Source organism: Gymnogyps californianus, chromosome 24 (genome assembly GCF_018139145.2).
Source record: "Gymnogyps californianus isolate 813 chromosome 24, ASM1813914v2, whole genome shotgun sequence".
Classification (NCBI taxonomy): domain Eukaryota; kingdom Metazoa; phylum Chordata; class Aves; order Accipitriformes; family Cathartidae; genus Gymnogyps; species Gymnogyps californianus.
The window spans coordinates 2,315,101-2,339,577 of record NC_059494.1 but is presented as its reverse complement, the minus strand read 5'-3'; the positions used below and the strand labels follow the sequence as shown (position 1 = coordinate 2,339,577).

The 24,477-nt window shown below is 45.9% G+C and overlaps 2 protein-coding genes across 3 annotated transcripts; both read right to left on the bottom strand.

The window, feature by feature from the left end:
- Nucleotides 1–775: 775 nt before the first annotated feature.
- On the bottom strand, nucleotides 776–11,850 carry CHERP (calcium homeostasis endoplasmic reticulum protein). Its single transcript, XM_050910477.1, is given in 17 exon segments — nucleotides 776–969; nucleotides 1,548–1,642; nucleotides 2,139–2,255; nucleotides 2,385–2,534; nucleotides 2,834–2,920; nucleotides 3,213–3,346; nucleotides 4,192–4,430; nucleotides 6,395–6,824; nucleotides 7,219–7,397; nucleotides 7,743–7,977; nucleotides 8,618–8,707; nucleotides 9,059–9,170; nucleotides 9,520–9,671; nucleotides 9,905–10,042; nucleotides 10,798–10,979; nucleotides 11,547–11,720; nucleotides 11,826–11,850. Coding segments are annotated over 17 exon segments (2,733 nt in total).
- A 1,924-nt stretch (nucleotides 11,851–13,774) lies between these two features.
- SLC35E1 (solute carrier family 35 member E1) lies at nucleotides 13,775–22,549 on the bottom strand. Of its 2 annotated transcripts, XM_050910661.1 has the most exons (7): nucleotides 22,153–22,549; nucleotides 20,735–20,805; nucleotides 20,202–20,339; nucleotides 19,402–19,527; nucleotides 18,643–18,888; nucleotides 17,930–18,178; nucleotides 13,775–13,814 (listed from the first exon to the last, which is right to left on the bottom strand). In XM_050910661.1, exons 1-6 carry the CDS (start codon nucleotides 22,547–22,549, stop codon nucleotides 17,945–17,947), a joined length of 1,212 nt encoding a protein of 403 aa, XP_050766618.1. In that variant the 3' UTR covers nucleotides 13,775–13,814; nucleotides 17,930–17,944. The 2 variants fall into 2 exon arrangements, with proteins under 2 accessions (XP_050766618.1, XP_050766617.1); XM_050910660.1 differs by lacking the exon at nucleotides 13,775–13,814 and having other exon boundaries at nucleotides 16,048–18,178.
- Nucleotides 22,550–24,477: the final 1,928 nt, after the last annotated feature.

Sequence of the window (24,477 nt, the reverse complement as noted above, 5' to 3'; positions counted from 1 at the left end):
GTTTCACGCTTCACTGAAACAATAGGGAAAAGAGTTCTTACACATTCTGCAGTTACCTAAGCTGTCTGAAATGTTTCACGGAATGAGGGCTCTATTCATAAGGAATTGTTCCTTTTGGGCTTTATTTGAACCCATTTGATTACACAGACCTACTGCAGCCATAGGCAGAAGTGACTTTTCATTTCGCATGCCAATTTTTTCCTTTTAGTCATTGGCAAGTGCAGTTGTTCTACGTAACACAGACTCTCTGCAAAAATCCATCGTTTGGGTAATCGTCTTCATCTCTTAAGAAGCACCTCCACTTTTTCTGAACCCTTCCTGCGCTACAGCGAATTTATCACAGCGCTAATTGTAGGAAACTCGGAGTTGGGCAGGGCCGAGCAGTAAGCCTGGTCTAACTTCCTTCCAACCACAAAGACCCTCCTGCTTTAGCGACCATCCCTCCTGTGGCGCAGCTCCCTCCGCTACCTTTGGGATTGCTCCTATTTTTTGAAGGGTAACATTCAAAGATGCAGGCTCTCGGTATCGCAGCCAGGAAGTGGCTTACACAGAACAGGCTAATTAATGTTTCAGAAACGAGAATACAACACAACTCCTAAAAGGGAGAAGATGCTGGGTTAATCAGAGCATACGTCTCCTTACCTGTTGTTTTATTGTATCCGTTACGTTAGAAAGAATTACGAGTTACTAGTCTTTTGGTTTGGGTTTACAGTCTACAGTAAATAGGACAAAATCGCTATTAAGTCTGCACAGTTTATAAATTGCTTAGAAACATTCACTTACATTCATCTCTGGCCTTCATGCGTGCGATAAACGAGTAACTTTTATTTCTTCGGTAATTTTCGTAAGGGTCATCTAATGCAACTCCCACTCCTTTATATTGATCCCATTTGTCTCGGATATCCCCTCCTTTAATTGGATCCTGAATTCCTTGTTCCTTGGCTCCCAATCCACCAGATCCACTCCATCCTGCAGAAAGGACACAACATCGCAACCCTGTAACTACTTTTTTACTACTGGAATTCTGAAGACAGACAAACACAGACATTTTGGAAACAACCAAAGCAAGCGTCAATTTGATAGAGCAGGACAGTAACGGACAGCCTGAGACAACGCAGGAACTGTCCCATTTATTTCAAAAGCATTAACATGCAGAGATTCTGGGGGCTGACAAACACCAGCGCTTCCCCTAAAAACTTTCGAGAGTACAAGGGGAAAGACAGCGCAGGCCCGATCTGTCCAGGCAGCCCCGCTGATCTACGCTCCAGGGAGACAAAACGCCGTGGGTAGGAAAGTTCGGTGTCCTGACGATGATCCACCATCACCCACCCGCAGTGGGGACAGTCCCTGTCTTCCATATCCTTCCCAGAAAGGCAACTACCACCACTGCTCCATGTCCTATATACTTACACCTCTGAATATCCTCACGCTGACCTTGGAATACCAAGGGATAGTTACCTATGAACAGCCATTAATTAATTGTATCCAAGAGTTTGGTGCCCGATTTTGTTTCCTGGCTTGTGTAAGATTCCAGAACAGCATCTTACCCATTTTCACGAGCATTTGATGGCCTTTATTTTCTTCTCCAAGTCTTGATTCTGGTATGGGAGGCCCAGAACTGGAGCCCAAACCAGCAGAAGATCTGAAGAAATAAAAAGAACAAATTAAGAACAAGTGATCCTGTTCTGACACAAAGCAAGGTCATTTATATTCTGTTAAACATTAACACCCAATATAATCCCATCCACTCTACTAAGCTATTCTTTTATAAAGCTCTTAGATTAGATTATGGAGTTATAAAGGTGCCAGAAACACCCTACCTGCTTCTCAGTACAGGGGAAATCAAACACTACGGTCTTCCTAACAGAAAGCACGCGGAGGATTCCTCCTGCTTCCCAGGAAGGCATACAAAGCCTTCATAGCTGCACAGTGTTTTGTTATAACAAAAAGCCACCACAGCGGAGTCATATTCTCTCTATAAGCACATATAGCATATAAAGCATTTCTAAATCCGCCTTCCATCTTCTTTTCTACTCTTTGTTGAAATGCCTGCTATACCCAGCTTATGAGAAAGCACCCTTGTCGGTACTTTTCCGAACAACCCAGGTAAAAAGAGAAATAAACAAACAAAAGTTTACGGAGGAGTGGGGCTGCGAGACCGGGACCGGCGCCGCCTTCCTGGGGAGTATGACTTCGATCTTGATCGTGACCGCGATCGCGAGCGGCTGTGAGAAGAGCGGGATCTGCTCCGGCTTCTGGGAAGGGAGAGCACAGGAGATCAGATGCACAAGTTACCAGAGCAACATCCACGGTTCCTCATTCAGCCTGAGCGTTGGTTTTTTCCGCCCCCCGCAGCTCCCGAGATTCAGCCCACTGCACTCTACCTGGACTGAGAGCGTGAATAGGATCGTGACCGAGAGCAAGAGCGAGATCGTGACCTCGAATAGGAGCCAGATGATTTTGAAGATCGCGAATTGGACCGGGAGGATGAGCGACCTCGGCTTTTAGACCGACTGCGGGACCGAGAAGGCCCACTGCACAGATAAAAGCAGAGAAACTCCAGTGAAACTCCTGGGAGAAGCACGACAAACGCAAATATACTTCTGATCGAATTCAAATTACACACAAGCACTGTATTTCTGCAGACAATCCAGTGAAAACTTGAGTGTGGCAAAAACTATTTTCTGCAGATCAGAGAAATTCCAGCGCGTTGAAACTCAGTTATTCCATCAGCATGTTGCTGAACACTTTCCCTCTGCGTTTAGCCCGAGGTATTCCTAGCACCTTCCAAACAAACAGCATGCATCAGAAGGCAGCAAGCAGGATCTCTCACCTATTTCTCTTCTCCTGACCTTTCCTCCGCCTCGCTCTCATTTTAGCTCTGAAGAATTCGTACAGTCCATTCTGCTCCCAGCCTTCACTGCAATAAATCAACCACACATAGAACCGACATCTGTAAAATTCTACTTTGCTCAACGGAGACGTTCAGGATTTCCGCTAGATTTTGTAGGGAACAAAGGGCCTGGGCAAAAAGGTCTCACAAAGCTCGGTGTAAGATCAAACAGCGTGTGCAGTTTAAAATACAACAAGAGCACTCATTTCAGCATTAGAAGAACCAAGACACAGGCGAAGGAAGAGAGAGGCACTTCGTGGTTTGAGACAGCTTCTTAGGGCATTTTCCTTACCATATTGTTAGCTATACCTACTCTTACCTGTTTCTAGGCCTGTCATGAGATGGTGGACTATAAAATGCCTCAACCGCAGCCAGTAGTCTCTCACTGGGGGGCATTGGGGGTGGAAGACGTATATCTTTAGGATCTAAAGGTTTATACTCATGATCTTCAAGCTGCCGGAAACAAAACAAATTACATTCGTGTCATGTGTCATGGGGTGGCTACCTGAAGAGATAAATATAGATTTAACTGTGTAGGGACCTCACATTTCACTATTGGATAAAAAATGGTCCAGAAATAAGGATTCTGCAGATGACCCACTGCTTTCGCGTGCTATTGCTACCATTTTGAGTTCTATGAGAAAAGCCAGCACTACACATGTCGCAGCATTAACTGGATTGCCAGGCAGATAAACGGCAGATCTCATCTATCCACCTTTGTGATAACAGTGGCTGGATGGAAGCCTGGCAAAAGCTGGTGTATGCTGAGAGTAATACAAAGTTAGCGATGGAAGAGACCTATTTGTTCATCTCAAACACAGAATGCATAAATGTATAGATCCCCGAAGATGCTGATACAGACACATTTCCTGTTCTCTATCATTCTTTGTTTGTATATATAACATTAGTGTTGTAAAACATCTTTGTAAGAAAGAACTCTGAATACCAAAAACTAGTACACAGTGGCCACATCAGAACTGCAAGGTCCCTCTGCCCATCTGAGAATCACTGGGGATTTCTGTTTTCTAAAAACAGGGGTAAGATTTTCAAGAGTAAATTAAGTCTTTCACATATACGAGCTCAAACGGCTTTCACCGGGACACAACACTTGAAAATGTTACCATTTTCACTACCTTCTCCCCCCGCTCCTGCCTTGTATACCCTACAACAACTTTGGCTGATGGTTGCTGGATGGAAAGATTTGAAATTATAAATGTTCACGTCAAACTGTCCCTAATATTGACCACGGGATTTTGATCTTTTAATTCTACTAGTGAGGGCCCATTGCAAGCACTTACTTTTACAAGTGGAGCCATCAGTCCAGCAGGAAGATCAAAGTAGGGAACATTTGGCACCAGGCTAGGATCATCGTGGTTCATGTGAGGGGGGCCTTGTCGCCGCATGTGAGGAGGCTGCCCGTTAAATCCATGCGGGGGAGGCCCGAAATCAGGGTGCTGTGGCCCTCCCCAGGGAGGATGCTCGCTGATTCCAGGATGAGGCAATCTGTGACCAGGGTGATGATGAGGAGGTCCAATTTCTGCAGAGTGGGAGGGTTAAAACATTCTATTTAGCTATAGAGAAGGGAAGGCAACCAGAGATGTACTTCAATTAGTGCATTTATCCTAAAAAACAATCTTGGCACCCAGAGCCTTGCAGATCAAGAAAAGCAACAGAACTGAAGAACTAGAGGCTGGCTACAGGTCCACATTCATGAATATCTTGCGGTGCATCTCCCTCCCTGGCCATAGCAACCGCTCTCGGGACAACAGGATACTTTAACCCTAAGCCACTGCTTACTTTGGGACATAGTGTGGTCAAAAAGTACCACAAGAAAGATACGCTCAAGAACAAAAGGTTTCAGATGCAGCAGGGCAGCTACTGATGAGATCTATTTCTGAAGCCTAAATACACAAGCATGGCTCAGCATGGACCTGTAATTAGTTCTGTCTCAATGCCAAACCATCATATATAAAGAAATAAATATGGCAGGAATTAACTCACATGAGTAGGTGACAAGAAAATACTTTGTTTAAAGAGGCGTTTCGAGAAGAGGTAGAGAGAATATCCTGTTAAAACAGAGAAGTGAATGACATCCATCCAATCACTGATGGACAAACCATTTGCCACGAACACCAGGATACCCTGCTGAACTCCTTGCACTATATGGAGAAAAACGCAAGACTGAAAATCAACATCTTCTGCAGCAGGACCAACAGTTTTTCCAGGAACAGCCATTATAGCCACTGCCCCATCTTCAGCCAGTACTATTTGACTCATCTTCATCAGAACTTGAGCACAGTCTGCGTTGTCGTTGCTTCACCGCTTTCCTAATTTTAGCCATCTCTTTTAGTAGATCCCCTCCTCCAACAACTTTACATGAAACAACAGATGTTTTGGATCACCGCTACAATCCAAAACAGAGCATCTTTTCTGAGCTTAAACCTTAATTCCCCCAGGACAAGAAAAGCTGTTCTCCCTACTCACTACCACAACTCTTAAAAAAACCAAACAACCAACAAACCCAAAGAAAAAGAAAAAAAAAAAACCAACCAAAAAACCAATCTCTACTGGAGAAGTTAATCACAACCCTAAATATATAAGCTCTAATTCATTGGTTTGCAATGTTTTTTGGACTTGGGGAATTCAGAATCTTTTAAGCTTAAAATAGCAACTCCTACATAGCAACATAATTGCGCTTCTAAGTGGCTTGTCATACAGAACCACAGTGATCTTTAGACTTTACACTGATAAGGATCATTCCAGAATAATCATAACTTCTGCATGTGAAATAGAAACTACATCGGGGCAGAACTATACCAGACTTCACAAGGGAGCCCGCAGCCAACTCTGAGCCACACAGGCCAGGCAAGCAGTGCACTGACTACGCTGCCGGACATCCCTGTGTTCCAGCAAGAGAGCAAACCAAACAAAAAGGGAGAACTGGAGGTAAGGATCATTTCACCAGACAATACCAAGCCACACAATATTAAGGCAGACAATTAGAGAGCTCTTCGGTAAAAATAAAGAGAAGAAAAGAAGGGCATGGATGAACGTATGCACCAGAACAACTGCTTCCAGCCTGGCTTCCTCCAACTTCCTCCATCTATGGAGGGCACAGCTGAAGAGCCCTCATCTATGGCCTGATGTGCAGGCGATCGAATTTACAAGCAAATGCTGCTTCTCACCCTTGAGCTTACTACTTTTAACGTGAAATAGTCACAAAAGGGGTGCCTGTAGAGATGCTGACTCGACTTTGGATTACAATTTCTGGTTATCTGCATCCATTAGGGAAGGAAGACTCAAAAAGCAAGGAAGCATCCAACTCTGCACGTATTTCCTACTGAGTTGTTAGCAGTAGCTTCCCAAACCCCCAAACTCAACATTTCTCAGGAAAACCACAACAGTCCACCAAGAATAAGTTGTCACCCCAAAGCACTAAATAATTTTGTAATGGCAATCAGCATCGCAACATAAGAAAACCTGGCCTGGTACACACTTTACCTTGAGGAAAATCCCCCTGGGGGTAATCAAAACGATGAGGATAAGGAGGCCTTTCAAAGGGATGGCGAGGTGGAAAATCATCCTGCATGAAGCGAGGTGGAAAGCGGTTGAAATTATGCGGATGCGGGGGCTGGTTGAATTGGGGATGTTGCTGATGTGGAGGAAATGGGCCTCTGAAGTGAGGTGGCCGCTGCATTCGAAATGGAGGTTCCCTTTGACCCCCACCCCATGGAGGTTGTTCATGCTGGTTGTTCCACGGTGCTTCAAACTGGTTGTTCCAAGAAGGATCGGGCTGGTTGTTCCAAGGTGTCTCTCTCTGATTGTTCCAGCCTTGATCTCTCTGTTCGTTCCACATTCCTTCATGGTTGTTATTCCACGGAGGACAATGAGGTGGTCCCTAGCGGCGAAGAAAAGAAGCCTGGTCATTAGGCTACAAAAATAAAGGCGGCAATAAAAACAATCTACCTTTTTTAAGTAAATACAGCCTGTAGGCAACACGCACAAGTGAAAGAACTTTCCGAATACAAGGTCTGAACAACTGCAGCTTCAGAGTAGAGACAGGAAAAGACCAAAGTGTTACTGAACCAAGCAGCTCTGTACTCAAGACAGCACTTCTTGTTCTGCTTGTTCATAGGGAAAGTGTGATGGTTGACAAACTGAAATACAATTTGTACTTTGCCTTTAACTGGGCTCAGAATGAGAAAGCTTGGCATTTGAACCTGGATTTATAACTTTTACAGCTTTTCACCACACTTCCACAACCAAGATGGTCATCGTGAACCTCCACCTCCCTCTACACCTTGTTTCAGAACTATGTTTCTTACCTGTTGTTGACCCCATGGTGCAACAGGGTGAGGTTGGTCAAACCAGGGTGGTTTATTTGGAGGAATCTGATCATGAGATCCAGGGCCACGTGGTCCACCAGAGGCAGGATCCTGCACTCCAGACCCTGTTGTGTCATACTCTGTAGAACCAGCTAGAGGCAGCTGAGATTTACCATCATCTGAAACAAAGTGGAGACTACTATAAGCATCCAGGTCACACGTAGTTAATAAAACACCAGCACACCTACAACAGGCTCCACCGAAACTTTGTTGGATGTGTAAACATTCTGCAGAAATCTATCACTGGGAGAGAGGATTTCTGATCCATTTAACATTCGTCTCTCTGGTTCTTTTTATATTCAAGCATCAGACTGCACCAGCTGCAAACCTCCAAACAGTTTCAGGCTTTTGCCTGACCCAAACCAGCACAGCACAGTACCTCACTATTAAAAAAGGAGCAAAAAAAAGTCTCACAGTGTTGCCACCCACTGATTTCTGCACAGGTCCCCAGAACAGGTCAGTACCTGCTTGTGTAACTGGAGCAGACGGCGGAGCCGAGGCTGGTGCTGCTGTCGGGGCTTGAGGCGGGGGTGTTGATTTCACCTCGTTCTCTAGTGGTGGTATTTGTATTTGTTGCTGCTGCTGCTGAGTTAAACTGTTTACAAACTCTTCATGTTGAGTTTTCAAGTTCTGTATCTGCTGTTGGAAGGCTACCTGTACAGGCTGCACTACCGTTGCATATTCAGTGATCAAATTTGCCTGATAAAATGAGATGAATTAACAAGTTAACACTGTACCTAAAACAGTTATCCTGTCTGCTCATTCAGAATCTCCTATATTGCTCTCCACCCCCTCCCAAGAAACACACGAGAATGCAGGATAACCTACTGGCAGAAGAACCTAGCCACACTACGAAGCTTTGCGAAGATTTCCAAAATATTCTCTGCAGGCTAGAATCCACAGTCTATATTAATGCCCAGCTTTCAAATACAGCTAAAATCAACAGCATTCATTATTAATGCTAAAAATGAATAGTTCCTGCTGCCACAACAATTTTTATGCTTAGTGTATCCAATTTAAAGCTATGGTTTCTTTAGTTTCCTTTTTACCAAACACTCATTTCCATAAAAAGAGAACACACTGCCAAATATGTACACGACTGCAGCAGTTACAAATGCAAACAGACTTTCCGGGATCGTATCAGCAGCCAAATTACTGAATGTTTGAAATAACACGGTTAGGTTTTTACATTATTTTCGTAATCCCTTGTAAACAACTTCAAGGGAGGGGGATGGGGGGAATTAATATTTACCTTTCAAAAAAAGGAAAGCATTTCCTAAATCTGTTTTCAAAATATTTACATAAATAAGAAAAGTGTTACTTTTCTTTTGTGACTAACCTGGTACTGGCCAAGTCCAAGAGCCGGGCTCTGTAACTGCTGAATAATTGACTCATCAAAGTACCCGTTTTTCTCCCATAGTTGAAGAAGCTGCATAAATTCAAGAGTGAAAAGTTTTTAGAAATTATGAACAATAAAAGAAAAATTGAGGCACAGCATTTTTATGTCTCTAGCTTTGTCAAAAGACCTAGGATTTCGGCACTTGTCTTTGAACCACCAAAGATTCAGATGCATTCATCATTACTATAACTTTTAAATAAAGCCTAGGTACTTCTAAGTTCTAGTTTAAACATGAACGAAAGCACATCCTGTAATAGACTTTATGAAGACAATCAGACTACAAAAATCTCAGTGGTCCTCTTCCATCCTCATATTTGTGAATCTGCCTAGCACTAACCTAACAAAACAAAGCATACAGTTCAACCAAAACCAGATACTCACTCTGGCAATTTTCTGTTGCTTATCCTCCTCCACTGCTAGAAAACTGGTACAATAAATAGGCACAACCACCTTCTGTAAAGCAGCCAGAAGATCTCGTGCTTGCTTCCGCTGGCTTCAAGAAAGGAATGGGAAGAGAAGAGTTACTGCCTTTCACTATAACACTAAGAGCACTGTAATATTCGATTCCTCTCAACTGCTATACTAAAAGTAGTGGATTCGTAAAATAGAGAGTTCTCTCCTTTACATTTTTACTGTAAAGTCTTGTCTGGAGGAAAAATACACAAAGTAGGTAAAAGCTGAGTTTGATTATTAATCAATGCCAGCTATGGACATCTTAAGACGGCTGCTAAAAATAATTAATACATTAAAAACAAAAAGTCAAACTAACCATGTATCTAGCAGAGAGAGACTTCACCAAATTAATCAAACCATCAAACTGAAAACCACAATTTAATTCTTACCAGTGATGCAATACATCATTGATTAAGTAGATTAGATGTAACCGAAGCTCAAAGTGAGCTCCTTCTGCCGTTATACGATTTCGCAGGTGCCCAGCCATCAGCTCACAGTGCGCAGGAGATTTTGCATTACTAAACATCCAGTTCTTGCCAGCCTTAGAAGAGCAAATTTAAAATATTTTGAGTTAGTCTAATGTGTTCGCATCATATGGACTTTCTAGAACTCTGAAATAACTGCAAGAAGGGAAGTTTTCAAGTAACAGCTATCATCTTACCTACCATACAGCACAACAATAAAGCTGCTGTTTACTATACAGACAATCTCAAAATTCAAATTATACTTAACCCACAACACCACCAAGTAACTGTTCAGATTTAGGTCACTTACTGAGATTGCATCTTTCGTACAAGTGTCAATTATTGGCTGCAACAGGTTGTCAAATTCGTTCATATCTAACTGTGTTTCCTCCAAAACTTTCTGCATTTGTTGCTCAATTGCAAGGGCTACTGCTGATGTGATTTGCTCCTGAAAAAAAGAAGAAAATAATAATAAAAAAAGAATTATATTATATTCAATGTTCTTTTGAAGAACTAAGCTGCTGTATCCCTGTCCTCTTATCCGTAAGTAGCTATCTTGAAGACCAAGATCTTTTACAAGCAATGTGACCACATATAAATGTTTCAGTTATTTGTTTTTGAGAAGAAAAGACTCTTCTCATTCTTCAGGAAAAGCCCAGTTTATTTCCACCTCCAAGATCTCTCCATTGTGAAAAAAATAATTGTGGGAAGCTCCTAAACGTCTAGAACATAATCAAGGCATGCTGCTTTCCTCCATGAACTCTTCAGTTTGGTTCCCAGTAGCTTTAACAGCAAAATGTCGCCTGCAAAAACCAATGAGTTCAAAGCGTGCAGTTCCCTTCCACCCCTAATCAGAATCCACCTTAGAATGCTACAAGTTGGAATGTCTTGCAGTTCCCAGCAACCTGCAGCATTAAACAAAGATTAAAGCAGTCACAATTTATTCCACTCTGCAAATCAACAAGGTTTTTCATATAGTAAATAAACTGTTTTAATCAAAGATCAATCTTGCTAGCACATCAGACACATCTGTTCCAAGGAGATGAGGGCAGTTGCCACAGAACAAAAATACACAAAGTAACACTCCCTCTCCTCACCACCACTACTCAGAAGAAAACCTTCCTCTCCCCTTTCACTCCTAATTTCACTCCACAGCCACTGGCAGTCTAGGATAAACCAGGTGAGTGCTTATCTTAAACCAACCTGTCTCATAGCAAGGAGATGCTGCTCCTGCTGCTGCAGGTTCCACTGACTCTGCTGGATAAGTTCCTCCACGGAAGGAGTGCCCTGAGGAGCTGGGATAGGTGCAGCCGGTGGGAGAGACGGTTGTGGCAGCGGCTGGATCTGTGCGGTAGCCTCGATATCTTGACTTTGCTTGCACAACACTATCAGACAAAGTAAACTTTTAAAGTAAGCCTCACAGAGAAATCTGCTACCACCAGCCCACACACGACAACCGTGCTGGTTCCAAAACAGACCCTCGCTCTTTGCACAATTGCTTAACACAAAATGGAAATCGTGCAGTCAAGGGTGGAGGGTGCAGAAGAGGAGTGTCAGCAACTCCTGGCGCGCTTCGAGAGGAATGACTCCAACACAAGACCAGCCTCCGGAGCTGCTGCACTGGACCACCCTATTCTTGCGGGCCCTCCCGGTGCTGAGCTCCGTCTCACCGCACCGCCTGTACCTGCGGTGCAGCCCAGCCTACCTCCAAACCCGCAAACCGGGGGGGCGTGAAGAGCCGCGGGCAGGGCTCAGCCAACTGCCTGGAGCTCAGAGGACAGCAAGAGGCTGCAAACCAGTCCCGGCGTGTCAGAGCAAGGCCAGGAGGGACAAAAACGGCTCCGCCAGCCGGGGCCGAGAACCAGTGGCCGCGGGGGAGGGGAGCAGAGCCCGCCGCGGCCCTGTGCCGGCCCCGAGCCGCCGGCCCTGCACAAGCCGCGGGCCCCACTCACGCTGCTGCTGCTCCAGGGCCAGCTTGTACTTGTAGTAGCCGTAGAAGTCGCCCCCGAAGAGGAAGGAGAATTTGGGGTTCTCCTTCTGCTTCTCCATCGTCATCTTCTCGAACTCGGGCCCGTTCCGCGCCACGAACTGCGCCAGCTTGTCGATGACATTCCGCAGCTCCTGGTCTGTGGGGAGGCAGCGCCGTCAGCCGCCGCCAGCCCCCGCTGCCGCCCCGCTCCCCCCCCCCGCGTCCTCCCTTCCCTTCCCACCCCCGCCCGGGCCGCGCTCACCGTCGGGCGGCAGCGGCATCTCCATGGCTGCGGGACAACGGGGCGCCGCCGCCGCTAGGCCGCACCGGCCGGAAGTGCCGCGAGACGCCAGGCGGCACGCGCAGCCGCGCTTTACGGCCCCGTCGCTATGGAGACGGCGCGCGGCGCAGGGCACGTGCGGCCGTTTCTCCCCACCCTCCCGCGCGCAGCGGGCGGGACGAGGCGCCCTGAGGAGAGACCCGGGCCCCGCTTCTCGCCGTGGGCCGGGCCCGGGACTGGCGGGGCAGGGACCGGGACCGGGACCGGGACCGAGTCCAAGTCCAGGAAGGGCCTGCGGGGGCAGGGGCCAGCCCCGAGCCCGGGGGTAGGCCCAGGCCCAGGAGGCCCGGGCCCAGGCCAGGCCGCCGAAGGGCCCGCGGGGCAGGGTCTCAGGCCGCTCTGTCAGCGTTGCAGGAGCCGTCTGGGCCCATGGCTCGCCCTTCCCCAGCGCCGTGCCGCTGGTGTGGCTGAGGCTTGCGCACACATCGCCTTCGCCGGCCCCTGAAGGAGAAGCTGCTGCTGGCCTGCGGCGTGTGAGACCTCGTCCTCTCCCGCTCGGCTCCCCGAGTACCTGCAGAGCTGCCGGACCGCTCCAATTCGAGCAGCAGGTGGTTCCTCTACGTGTAAAACCCCACGTCCAAGCTGCAGTTCGGTTGCCAGAAATGAATAGCATTAAAAGAAAGCATATCATTTAATACTTGTTTCATCTGGGGGACAATCCATCGCAGTGGCACTTAAGCTACGTAGACCATCGGCACGGTGTAAAAAGGAACATGGATGTGTAGGAAGCTCAGTAGAGAGCGAATTGAACTTAAAATACAACTGTTAAGGAAAGAAAGTGCAGATGCTATGCATAGACATTAAGCACTGCTGCTTTCTTTAAGTGACTTCATTCCTTTATGCAGTTAAAACGAAAATGTTCATTTCTGGTTCTTAACTTTCCTTTTGCACCTGATACTCCATTATTTTTCAAAGTGGAATTAAAAATACACCACATTTACATACCTGCTGGATTCAGGAAAACATTCCCTCAAAAGCAAGGTACTGATCTGATCAGCTTCACACCCTAGTCAAGCGGTACAAGGCACGGCAGAAACTGCTCAACTCCTTCTACTTAACACAATTCAAAAAAACCCACAAAACCCCACCACACTTGAAGACCATTTCTACGAGAACTAGACATCAAAACTCAAAAGTGACGCCCAAATAATTTTGGTGTCCTTCAATATTTCAGGAAAACTGAATCTACAAGTGGACATGATCATGTGGGAATCACGAGGCCAAAAGCAAACCTGAGCATCCTGACGCTCCCCTGGAGCTGTAATCACTGTCTGAAGCTTCAGGCATTAAATTACACTTTGCAGGATTTCTGGTCACACCGATAACAGTCACAGACATCCTCACAATAAGGCAGAACTTTTTATTCTTACAAGACATACCATGAAGACCCCTCTATATTACCTACAGAATACAAAAACTCAGGAAGATGGATGTTTCCATGTATCCAAATAACAAATTTAAAAAAAAACAAACCCAAACCAAAAAAACAGACTGACCATGATTCTACATCACTCTGCAGTCCTGGAAATTAACACAGATCCCAGAAGACCAGATTAAGTTCAAATCTTAGCTCCTAACACTTCAAAATTCCTGCTGCCGCCTTCCATCCCAACACAAACGTTACTGCTTTGCACGTTGGAGCCCATGCAGTCACCGTCCAGGCTGCCACGTTCCTCAGCACGCAGCAATGGTTTATCCACAAAATGCCCCAAAAGCTATAGTTACCTGACAGAGGCGTCTGCCAAAAACCATCTGAGCAGCTGATTTATTTTAGATGGGAAAGAGTCCCAGTACCTGGAAGTCACCAGTGTGGTTTCTTCCCGTCAGCCCATAAGGGATCCCAGCTTCAGCAGCAGTATCGACAGGCTGGAGGGGTGCGTCGCAGGCAATCCGGCTGACTAACGTCCAGAACTTCACAGAACGACAGAGTTGAAATAAGAACGGGAAAACAATACAGAAGCATTCATTTGCTTAAGTGCCAGATTTCATACAGTAAGGAGTGTGGGGGTTTGGGGTTTTTTTTTGTAAAACCACCCATATTCACATCAATTTATAGGTACCAACATAAAAAAAAAAAAAAAAAAGATGAGCCGTGACTGCCACCTGCATATTTGCACTTGCATATCTACATAATGTGATCGTGTCATACACCTGTCATCTCAAGATTAACAGATTTGTTTTACTGGCCTGTACCATCACCACAAAGATATTTCAGAATTAACAGCTTACAACATGGTTCAGAAATGGAAGCCTTAGAAAAACAAACTTTCCCTTTATTCATATTGCACTTTTTTCACAAATAGCTACACGGCAGAAGTTTCTGCTGCTGCAAAATGCTACATCAGAAAAATGTGAGTTTCAACACAGATTAGAAAGAAAAGGTCTTGAGCTTCAGGAATCATCATGAGTTGACCCCAAATTACCAACACTATTTTTACAAATCACCGTACACCTACAAAGCCTAAGTATTGCCTCAATTTTATTTAGCATTCAGTTATTTAAAAAACACGAGCATTTTACCGGATGATAAAGATGCTGTAATCACTACTGGGTACTAAACTTGAATCTGCAAGGGAAATATTTTGAAGATCTCTTGAAAGAGCACCAAATATTCTACGGAGCTATCAACAGAAAACCCACACGTAGTGGGGAGAGATTGGTTTCTTTCACACTGGTCTTTCTAGAACTATCTGGGACTGGTTTGGGAAGAATTTCCCCATTTTGTGATGTATTTACATGTATGTTAGAAATGCACAACGGAAATCAAAACAGTTCTAAGGATACCAGTGACTAGTGTCCCAACGCTAGTTATGGCATTCAAAGCATCATAGTTTCAGTCTACGTCACCCTCCGGTAAGGTATCACACCCATACAGCAAAACCTTAATCTGATTTCTCGCAAGTGGCCATTACTAATGTATGGCACTCCCAAAGCTTCCTGCAAGGAAAAAAACCAAACCAACCCCCTTCACTTTGATTTAATAACAGGGTCATTATACACGATTGTCTAGATATGCCCTTTTTATTCCAGTGTTTCCATACTTTCTACAGACCTATATACATAGTTAAATACGTCATTAATTTACAAACCATGTTAAAACAAATGTTTCACCTTGCCAAACAAAATCTCGCAGCGGTCCAAGATTAAAATATATATATTACAACAGTATCAGAAACTTCCTTTACCTGAATGTGGGCAATATTGCTTAAGGACTCGGATTCAGGTACTCAGCAAAACCACCTCTTGTAACCCATTCACTTAACCATTTTAATTGCATGTTCTACCATACAAAATTATCCCCGTTGACCACAGACCTGAACTAGAAGAGCATGAATGCTGTCAGGCAGTCTCCAGGGAAGAGATTCACTCTCCGGGCCCTAAACGGATGATATCCTCATTTTTGGTCAGTCCTTTTTTGCTCTGCAAGTACAGTAGTTTTGTTTCAGAGACACAGTGAGGCCACGAGCCCAGACTGGAATTTGGGACGAGGTACTTTCAACAGAAAGCCCTCACCTGCTACCGTACTCTTGACAGAAAAAGCTGAGCTAAAGACCTGCCACACTAAGTGTGCAGTACAAGCTTTCTCTGAAAACAGTTGCAAAAAAGATCTGGTTATGTTCTTTAAAAGGAAACCATCTAAATATATTTAATAAAGCCTCTGATCTGTGAATAAAGTATGCGGAGCTTTACTCCAAGTAACAGTTCAAGTTGTATGAAGATGGTACAGCTGCAGACATACCAGAAGATGTAGAGACGAACTCACAGTATGCCTGTACATCCCTGGGGCCCACACTGCTACTGTCTTCCTGGTATTTCACCCCCCTATGTAGTAGGGAAGAATCATCTCCATTTTCCAAATGGGAAACCGAGGCACAAAGAACACAATTAAGTTGCAGGAGTCTAACAGTTTACAGCTAGCTCCCTTCGAAAGCAGTTTGAGAACTTCAGCCCCTCTTAAAAATCTCAGCCTAAATATCTCATCCTCAAATCAGCCTTTTGCAGAGCCAGAACCTAATCCAAATCCAGAGTCCACACGCTCCTTTTTACATGTATGTAAAAGCACTTAAAGATTGGGAAGTGAGCCTTAGAAATACACATTTTGCACTTTCCCATATTAAAAAGAAGTAATTATCCATAAATTAATACCGGAACAGGCAAAAGAAATTTCATCTGAAAGAATGCTTTTCCTCATTATCTTGTTCTTGTTAACCTGGGTTAGGGAATAATTTATCTAGATTTTCTAAACTAAAAGCCCAAGTTCTAAGCTAGCATGAACAGATTCAACTCCAGTCAAGTGAAGGAAGTTCTGCTCACAAACATTAGCAGCATATTTAACCCATCTCTGAAGTTTCAGAAGGACCATTTCCTCTTTTGGACTGTGTGGTGGAAGGCAGTCTACATAACTACCTCCTCAGTCAGCCAAAAGAATAAGATCAGGTTGACTATGCACTTAAAAATAAATTCTTTATTATCCAAGAAAGGAGCCAAATCATCATCTCGCATCACGGAAATGGTCATTTTTAAAGCAATAAATACGTGGAAGGAGTGTTCTGTAGCACACCCTGAATTTTGTCACTGGTATCTAATACCTCTCTAGTAAAAACATAATATTTATGCTATCAAAAATCTCACTGTACAACAGTTTTTCTGTTAAGGAAAGAAGGCCCCTAAAATCTTCCTTTGCTAAAGTAATAACAATAACAATCTGATTCAGTGAAACCCAAGTTCAACTGGTTTCATTCCTCTCATGCACAAATGCAGTATCTGACGCACAACAATCAACTCGTCTAGAATTAAGTACGTTCATTTATACTAACTGAATCAGTTCTTCTTAACCATAAATTATCTATTTACTGATGACTCAAATATTTTTTTCTGAACAATTTACTATTTGAGCTAGGGGAGTTGCAGGAACAGAGCAGGATACAAAATTTAACTTCTTTCAGCGGAAAGTGGAAGTCACACTAAATGCACACAGCAACTCCAACAGCAGTAATTAAGAAACTTAAAAAAACAATTAGGGGCTAAAAAGATAGACTTAAGAAACAATTAAGAATGATGATTATTCAAATTAATGCATTCATAATATATGAATCATATAAGAGAGCATAATTTATGCATAAAACTGAGAAGAAAACACCTTAAACCTTTCAATTCCTAAAGCAACAAAAGAGTTTTGTAAGAACAGGTCTGAAGCAAGTAAAAAAATATCATATTATTCCAAACGCTTTATTTGTGAAGGTGTTTTCTGTATTGCCGAGGAAGAGCAATGTCTGAAGTTACAGGACTACATTATTCAGAAAACAATTATGATCTTAAGCTCTGTTTGTCATCTACAGTGACTGGGACAACAGTGATTTTAGAGAATTCTGTTTCTCTATGCCTGAAGTACGCTTCTTGAAGAGCTCAATCTTTCTACTGTCTACTCTTTCAGAAACACTTCTGGTTTGTCATCAAAAACTGAAGGCATAGGCACAAAAGTAGCTAATACCCACATGAAGTTTCGTAGTTGCTCGAGGTGAATTCAGGTCTACCTATCTGCAACTGATATACACAAGTCAATCCTCCTCAAACAGACAAATCCTGATAACCAAAGTACGCCTTAGTTTCGCTTCTTTCTGAAGGTTTCATTAAAAGAAAGTATCAGTAAAACATACTAGAGAACAAATTAAAGGTGACGTTACCAGCGTGGAAACAAAATACTGGCCAGAATTTAGCTGCCGAAAGAATAATCAGCTGACAGACTCTGAAAAGGAGCAGTGACAGCAGATATTTTACTCTGAAGTTACGTACGTGCGTTTCACCAGAATCTCTGTACAAGAGCTACACTGTGCATTTCGTTCCAGTGTCAGATCTAGCTGTTTCACGTTTAAAGGTCTGCTTAGCAGAAGTTGAAGGTCTGTACCGCTTTCACTACACATGCATCTTCCCTTCTGCGAAAACTGTACAATAAAATGGCTTTACATTCATGGATGTACTAAAAGTTTCTGATAATGTTGGGGACACCTTGATATCACAGTCTATACCTGTTTGCCAGGATTCTATATATCAAAACGATTTAAGTTGTAGGTAGTTGGATAGTTTTGCCGATTATACTGGAAGTGGTCTGTTAAGATATTGGTTCGACCATACTGATAGTCTCCGTGTTGTGCAAATGCCGTAAGTCCGTTCTGAGACTTTTCAGGAGTGTTTCGATGCCGGTCCAAATTCACGAGGTCTCCAGTTGTAACTGGAAGTAGCTGCTTCTTTGCTTCTTGGTTTGCATCATATTTTGTCTAGGAAAGAAAGAAAGTATGTTTTTCTTAGATGTCACCTAACATATTCATATACCTAGAAAAAAGCATACAGTTTTACAATTACACTACTATCTATGCCTGTCAGGGTCTTAAAACATTAGTGGCTTCTAATAAAAACCTCGTTCCTCTCATATGCCAAATCAGTAGGCTGCTCTTTTGCTCAAGAGATTTGAGTGAGTTACTTCCCAGTGTTGATTTTTCAAGGAAATATTAAGATCAAAATTTAAGTTTGTTAGAGGCCTAGCAGCTGGCCTGACCCAAGCACCCGAGTACTTCGCTTAGGCGACACACACACCTCCTCTGCAATGAGGTTTTATGCCGTGCATTCTACATTTTTGTTCTGCTAGCTGTTAACTTGTGGTACAAAAAATAATTTAGAGCTACTGGACTGTTTCCAGTGAGTTTCCTGAATAAACAAACAAACCAACCAACCAACCCCTTACCTTGTTATATAAGAAGACCCCTAAGATAGCCGTCATCATTCCAAGGACATTGGTGCTCGTTACCGGATTGCGAAGCATTATAAGGGACACGGTGATGACCATGATTCTTTTTGTGGCATTTGCGACAGAGTAACTTAGCGGGCTGATCAGGTTAAGAATACTGAAGGCAATGACATTCTGGGCAAAATTACAAAATCCACTGATTATAAGCAGCATCAAGGTCCAGGACCAATGAGACATCGTGCTCTGTAATAAAGACAAACATTAGAAGGAAAAAAAAAAAATTATCTCAGGTTTCAGATAAGAGACCAAGAAACACAAATACAACTTGAGTCACTTCTTACCTGCTCTTGATAGGAAGAATATCCACAACTTAACTCTAAAGAGCACCCAAGTACGTTACACTACGCAACTACCAACTCTGAGAAAACATCTCTCTACATACTTGTCACACACATTCTGGGTGCATTTGCTCCTGTCTCCAGCTACTAATTCCTGAGATTTACGCTGTCACATAAGCTACCTCTCCTAACCCTGACGTCAATTCTCACAATAAACACTATGCTTGTTTTTTTTATACTGTTTCATGAACCAATTTGCAGGTATTTCACAACAGTTCCTTCCATGCTGATGAGGAAGTACACTGAAACACTTAAGTGCACTTTTTTGGTATAGGTGGTGGTGTTTGTTGGTTGGTTTTGGGTTTTTTTCCCTCTTTTCTTTCTTAATAGCAAACAGTTTCCCAAATACAACACTTACCAAGTCATTCTCTACTAAGAAGGAAGAAAGATCTACCAAAACCCACGTTGGGATCATGAAGAACACAGCATGGCACCCAAGTATGTTCAGCAACCGAAGATGATGTATTCGGGAATCTCTTAACACCTGACAAAAAACATTATTAAACAGCCTTTCTTCAGCTACTGCCCACGTTATCAGCGGAGATTCAGGAGCCATGTAACAGTAACAGCTTTAGATGACAGATAAATTATGAAAATAAGTAAATACTGTTACAGTATGAATTTCCTATAAGGATGACCAAAGAAAAACAATGGCTTCTTGAGCGGTGACTCTTAGTATTAACAAGATAATAATACATGTAAAATGCTCTACAAACCAGAAATCATTTTGTAACTAAATAGATTCAAGACATACATTTTAATTTTGTTTCTAATATTTCAAGGAGTGCCCAGTGTTGGCACTGACTCATTCACTACAGAGAAAGGATTTGATACAGCAAGATACATTAAAAGCTTTCAAACGAACTGTTAAATTTAAGCACTATCGAACTGTCAGCAGAAAAAAAAAAATCCATGCCGAGGAATAAAGAAAAGGCTCAGGATAAACTCTGAGTTCTGCCCAATTTTCAGTATAACAGCTTCGACAGGTAGGAAGAACTGTAGAGAACAGGCACACAAAATAACCAACCATTACTTTGGGCTCCTTTGACTATAAAGTCAACGTAAAAAAAAAAAAAAGTCTATATGTACTGGAAAATACATACTGCCCTGCTAAAGGATGATGCTCCTGAGCAATGTTATGAACAGCAAAACTATTACCTTCTTTGAGAAGATGTTCTGAAGTGAAAAACACAGAGTAGCAGCAAGTGCACTGATGAGTCCCCACATGTCAAAGGAAAGTTCTGTGACGGTGGCCAACAGGACACCAGTTATTATGGGGATCAGAGACAAGTACACCTGAAAGAGGAAGAGAGAGGAGTGGCTTACATCATGTAAGAATTTTCATTTCAACTGAGTTTATACATACCCCTGATTTGGGGAGGGAAGGAGAAGGAAGAATAAAGCAACAGAACCAGGGATCAACTTTTATACTGTTGTAGTTGAGGAAATTAAGTGACTACAATACACACTGTAACAACTCCAGTGTATCAGAGAGCATCACCTTGCTCAATGTTTAGACGTGTTTTCTTTACATTCACAATAAAAGGAAAAGGAACTTGTAAAATCCGCATAATCTAATTTTAATCACAAAATTCACCCAGCTAACCACAGCCTGAGCTTTCCTGATCCCAGCCAGCAGAGCACACTGCAAACACCACCAAGAGAAGAAACCTCAGCAAACCTGTCCGCACCTTCGTCGTCTGCTTTTCCTTCATTATGATCCGCGAAAGAAGAACCACCCATATTGGCATCGTCGCTTTTACTGAGAAAGGAAAGAAGATGTCGGTGGAGATGCGAAGCTTGGGCCAACTCCATTAACCACATCGGCAGCGGGTGAGCGCCGGGGATGGAGGAGAGGCTCAGGTCCGCTCCCACCAAAGCCACAACCTCAGCCCAGGCTGGGTCATCCCTCCTCGTCACTGCTGGGCACTCGTGCAAACACGGGCTGGTTCGTGGTGCTCTGGGACACCACACTGGGCACCCACACGAGCGCACGGCGGGGCACGGCACACCACGCCAGGCACCCACACGAGCGCACGCCGGGCTTCAGGTCACTGCACCAGGCACCGGTGCAAGCATGCACTGGGAATCAGGACACTGCACTGGGCACCCATACAAACACACAATGGAGACTGGGACACCGCACCAGGCACCCGTACAAGCACACAGCGGAGACTGGGACACCGCACCAGGCACCCGTAGAAGCACACACTGGAGACTGGGACACCGCACCGGGCACCCATACAAGCACACAGCAGAGACTGGGACACTGCACTGGGCACCCGTACAAGCACACAGCGGAGACTGGGATACCGCACCGGGCACCCGTACAAGCACACAGCGGAGACTGGGACACCGCACCAGGCACCCGTACAAGCACACAGTGGAGACTGGGACACCGCACCGGGCACCCGTACAAGCACACAGCAGAGACTGGGACACCGCACTGGGCACCCATACAAACACACAGCGGAGACTGGGACACCGCACCGGGCACCCGTACAAGCACACAGCAGAGACTGGGACACCGCACTGGGCACCCATACAAACACACAGCGGAGACTGGGACACCGCACTGGGCACCCATACAAACACACAGCGGAGACTGGGACGCCGCACCGGGCACCCGTACAAGCACACAGCGGAGACTGGGACACTGCACTGGGCACCCGTACAAGCACACAGCGGAGACTGGGACACTGCACTGGGCACCCGTACAAGCACACAGCGGAGACTGGGACACCGCACTGGGCACCCGTACAAGCACACAGCGGACAGCGGAGACTGGGACACCACACTGGGCACCCGTACAAGCACACAGCGGACAGCGGAGACTGGGACACCACACTGGGCACCCGTACAAGCACACAGCAAGCTTCAGGTCGCCCCACAGGGCACCAGCGCCAGCAAACACTGGGTACCCGTACAAGCAGACGCTGGGCCCCAGGACATCACACCGAGCGCACGCTGGGCTTCAGGTCGCTGCGCCGGGCGCCCACGCGAGCACAACCAGTGCTGGGACATCTCACCGGCCACCCACAGGAGGACACCCCGGGCACAAGGCCACCCCACCGGGCACCCCGGCCTCCCCGCACACACCGGGCCTCACCTGTGTGCGCGTAGGAGACCGGGACCCTCCAGAGCGAGACGTGCGCGGAGACGGAGGCGAAGTACTTGCCGAAGGCGAGCGGCAGGATGTAGCGGGGGTAGGCGCGGGGCGGCAGCTGGGCCGGGCCGGCGGGCGGTACCCGCCAGGCCCGCAGCAGCGGCGGCAGGAGCCCGCACAGCCCCAGGATGTGGAAGAGCGAGACGGTGACGGGCCGCGGGAAGCCGCCGAGCAGCAGCTTGTTCACCACGTTCCCGCCGGCGCTCAGCCCGTACCAGGCCAGGCACAGCGCCGACACCCGCGCCCCCTCCCGCAGCGCCGGACCGCGCCCCGCCCTCCCCGCCGCCGCCGCCGCCGCCGCCGCCCCCCCGCCGCCCGCCGCCGTCAGCGGGGCCGCCATGGCTTCCCTGCGCCGCCCGGCCGCCGGTGAAACGTCACCGCCGCCAACGCGTCGCTTCCTGGGGCGGGGCCGGCGCGAGGGCTCGCCGCCGCCTCAGCGGCTACGGGTGCCGACAGGAGCCGCCGCGCCGCTCCCGCGCGTCACTTCCGCCGCGGCCGTTCCCTGGCGGGAAGTCGCCGCCAAGGGGCCGCTGCCGCCCGGCCCGCACTCACCGTTCCTCCGGGCTCGCAGTGCTCCCAGCCCCGCGTCCCCTCCGGGCTTCCCCCCCCGCGCCCCCCCACCCCCCGGCACCGCCGAGCCCCGGCGGCGTTTTCCTGCGGCCGCGGGAGCCGCTCGGTAGGACCGGGAGCCCCGGCACGGCTGCGCACCGGCCACGGGAGCCTGTCACCCCGGCGCTGGCAGAGCAGGTTAAGGCAAGGCCCGGAGCCCGGTCTCAGCCCGTTACTCCGTCAGGCAGGAGCCCTCCACAGCACTGCTGACTGGGGGTGCCTCAGCCTAGGCCCAGAGGCAGCCCGAGGGCTCCCGGCGGGAGCGCGGCCTACAAGAAATGCACAAACATCTCTCTTTCCGATCTGGTTTTACAGCAGGAGCGTGCTCCTAAATGGAAGGCAGGCCTTAATGGCAGAGCAGCCACCGAAGCCTGCCTCAGGAAACCCAAAGGGCAGTCGGCACGGTGACTGAGCAAAGGTCACGTACTCAAAGGCAATGAGACGATTGTTCCTGACCTTTAAAACTAACTCAAGGAATAGGTAGCGCTGGCTGGATTGAAAGGTGGGTGAGTACCTGTCAAGCAGGAGGGGGTTCATCCATGCACTCTGTCAAGACATTTCTACATCGTTAATGTACCTATAAAAACATGCACTTTAGGTAATGGCGATTCCCCGGAGATCTGCAGATGAGCCATTTCATGTCATCCATTGACAAGAAAGAGATGGCAGTACATTAATTTAAGATTTCAGGATTAGAAGAATAAGTTTTGTAAGGCAGGTAGGAGAAACCACTAGCAGAGAAACTGAGTTCATGCAAAAATGAGAGTACACAGCAGATACGCACACGGTAAACTTCATTTGAACTTGTTTTACAAAATTGACAAAAAAAAATACCACCTTGTAAACTTATTCACATTTGTTGGAGCTCACAGAACTGGTTATACTGGCATGCTGAAATAAAGATTGTCAAGCCTCGCCTCACCCTGGCTGACGTCCAGAGGAGTTGACCCTTACAGCGGAAACCAACTCGACAGGGAACGGGATTTAAAGCTTGCATTGCGAGTGAATTTCTCCAGCGACTTTGCACCGCCAGGGAAAGGGCTGGCTCCAGCACCTGACGCTCCCTCAAGCAACGTGAGCATCAGCACGGCCGCTTTGCTCCCCAGCGCTGGATGTCATCTGAAAGCAGTGGTGAACTCAGGGCATCACCTCACCGAGCGTGGTCCACAAGGGCCATCCATGGCATCAGAAATGTAAGCAGTGGAGAAAAAGATGGGGTTTATAAAGTGTACTGTGTCATTTCCTGAAATTTGCCCTACATTCCAAGGCCTCAAAAGAGCACGGACCCTCTTCCTAGATAAGATCATTCGGTGAAAGAGGGAGAAGGGGCGGGGGAGAGAAGATGCACAATATTTTTTACATAAACAAAACCCAAGCATTTTCCAAAACGGCCAGCTTTTTAGCCTTCTACCATCAAATCTACCTTTCTGAACTGCAAGACAGTCGCTTTCCCCAACTCTAAAACACACTGCTTGACCTCATCAACTGCAGGAGGACAAAATGGAAGTAAACTGAAAATATACTTGGAAACATTTTTTGGTAACCACTTTTTCTGGTTTCACTCTCGGACCTCAGATTTCAGAAACGGAAGCAAACAGACATCAGTTAAGATTTCTGACACACCCACACATTTCAATACCAGTCAGATCACAAAAGCAG

Excerpts from the sequence above, each read along its gene's own strand:
- SLC35E1 (XM_050910661.1), bottom strand. The coding sequence starts at position 22,549 with ATGGCGGCCCCGCTGACGGCGGCGGGCGGCGGGGGGGCGGCGGCGGCG. Across the intron at positions 19,528-20,201 it reads AGAACATCTTCTCAAAGAAG|GTGTTAAGAGATTCCCGAAT; the intron begins GTAATAGTTTTG and ends GTTTTTTGTCAG. Across the intron at positions 18,889-19,401 it reads TCTTAGTAGAGAATGACTTG|AGCACGATGTCTCATTGGTC; the intron begins GTAAGTGTTGTA and ends TCTTTATTACAG.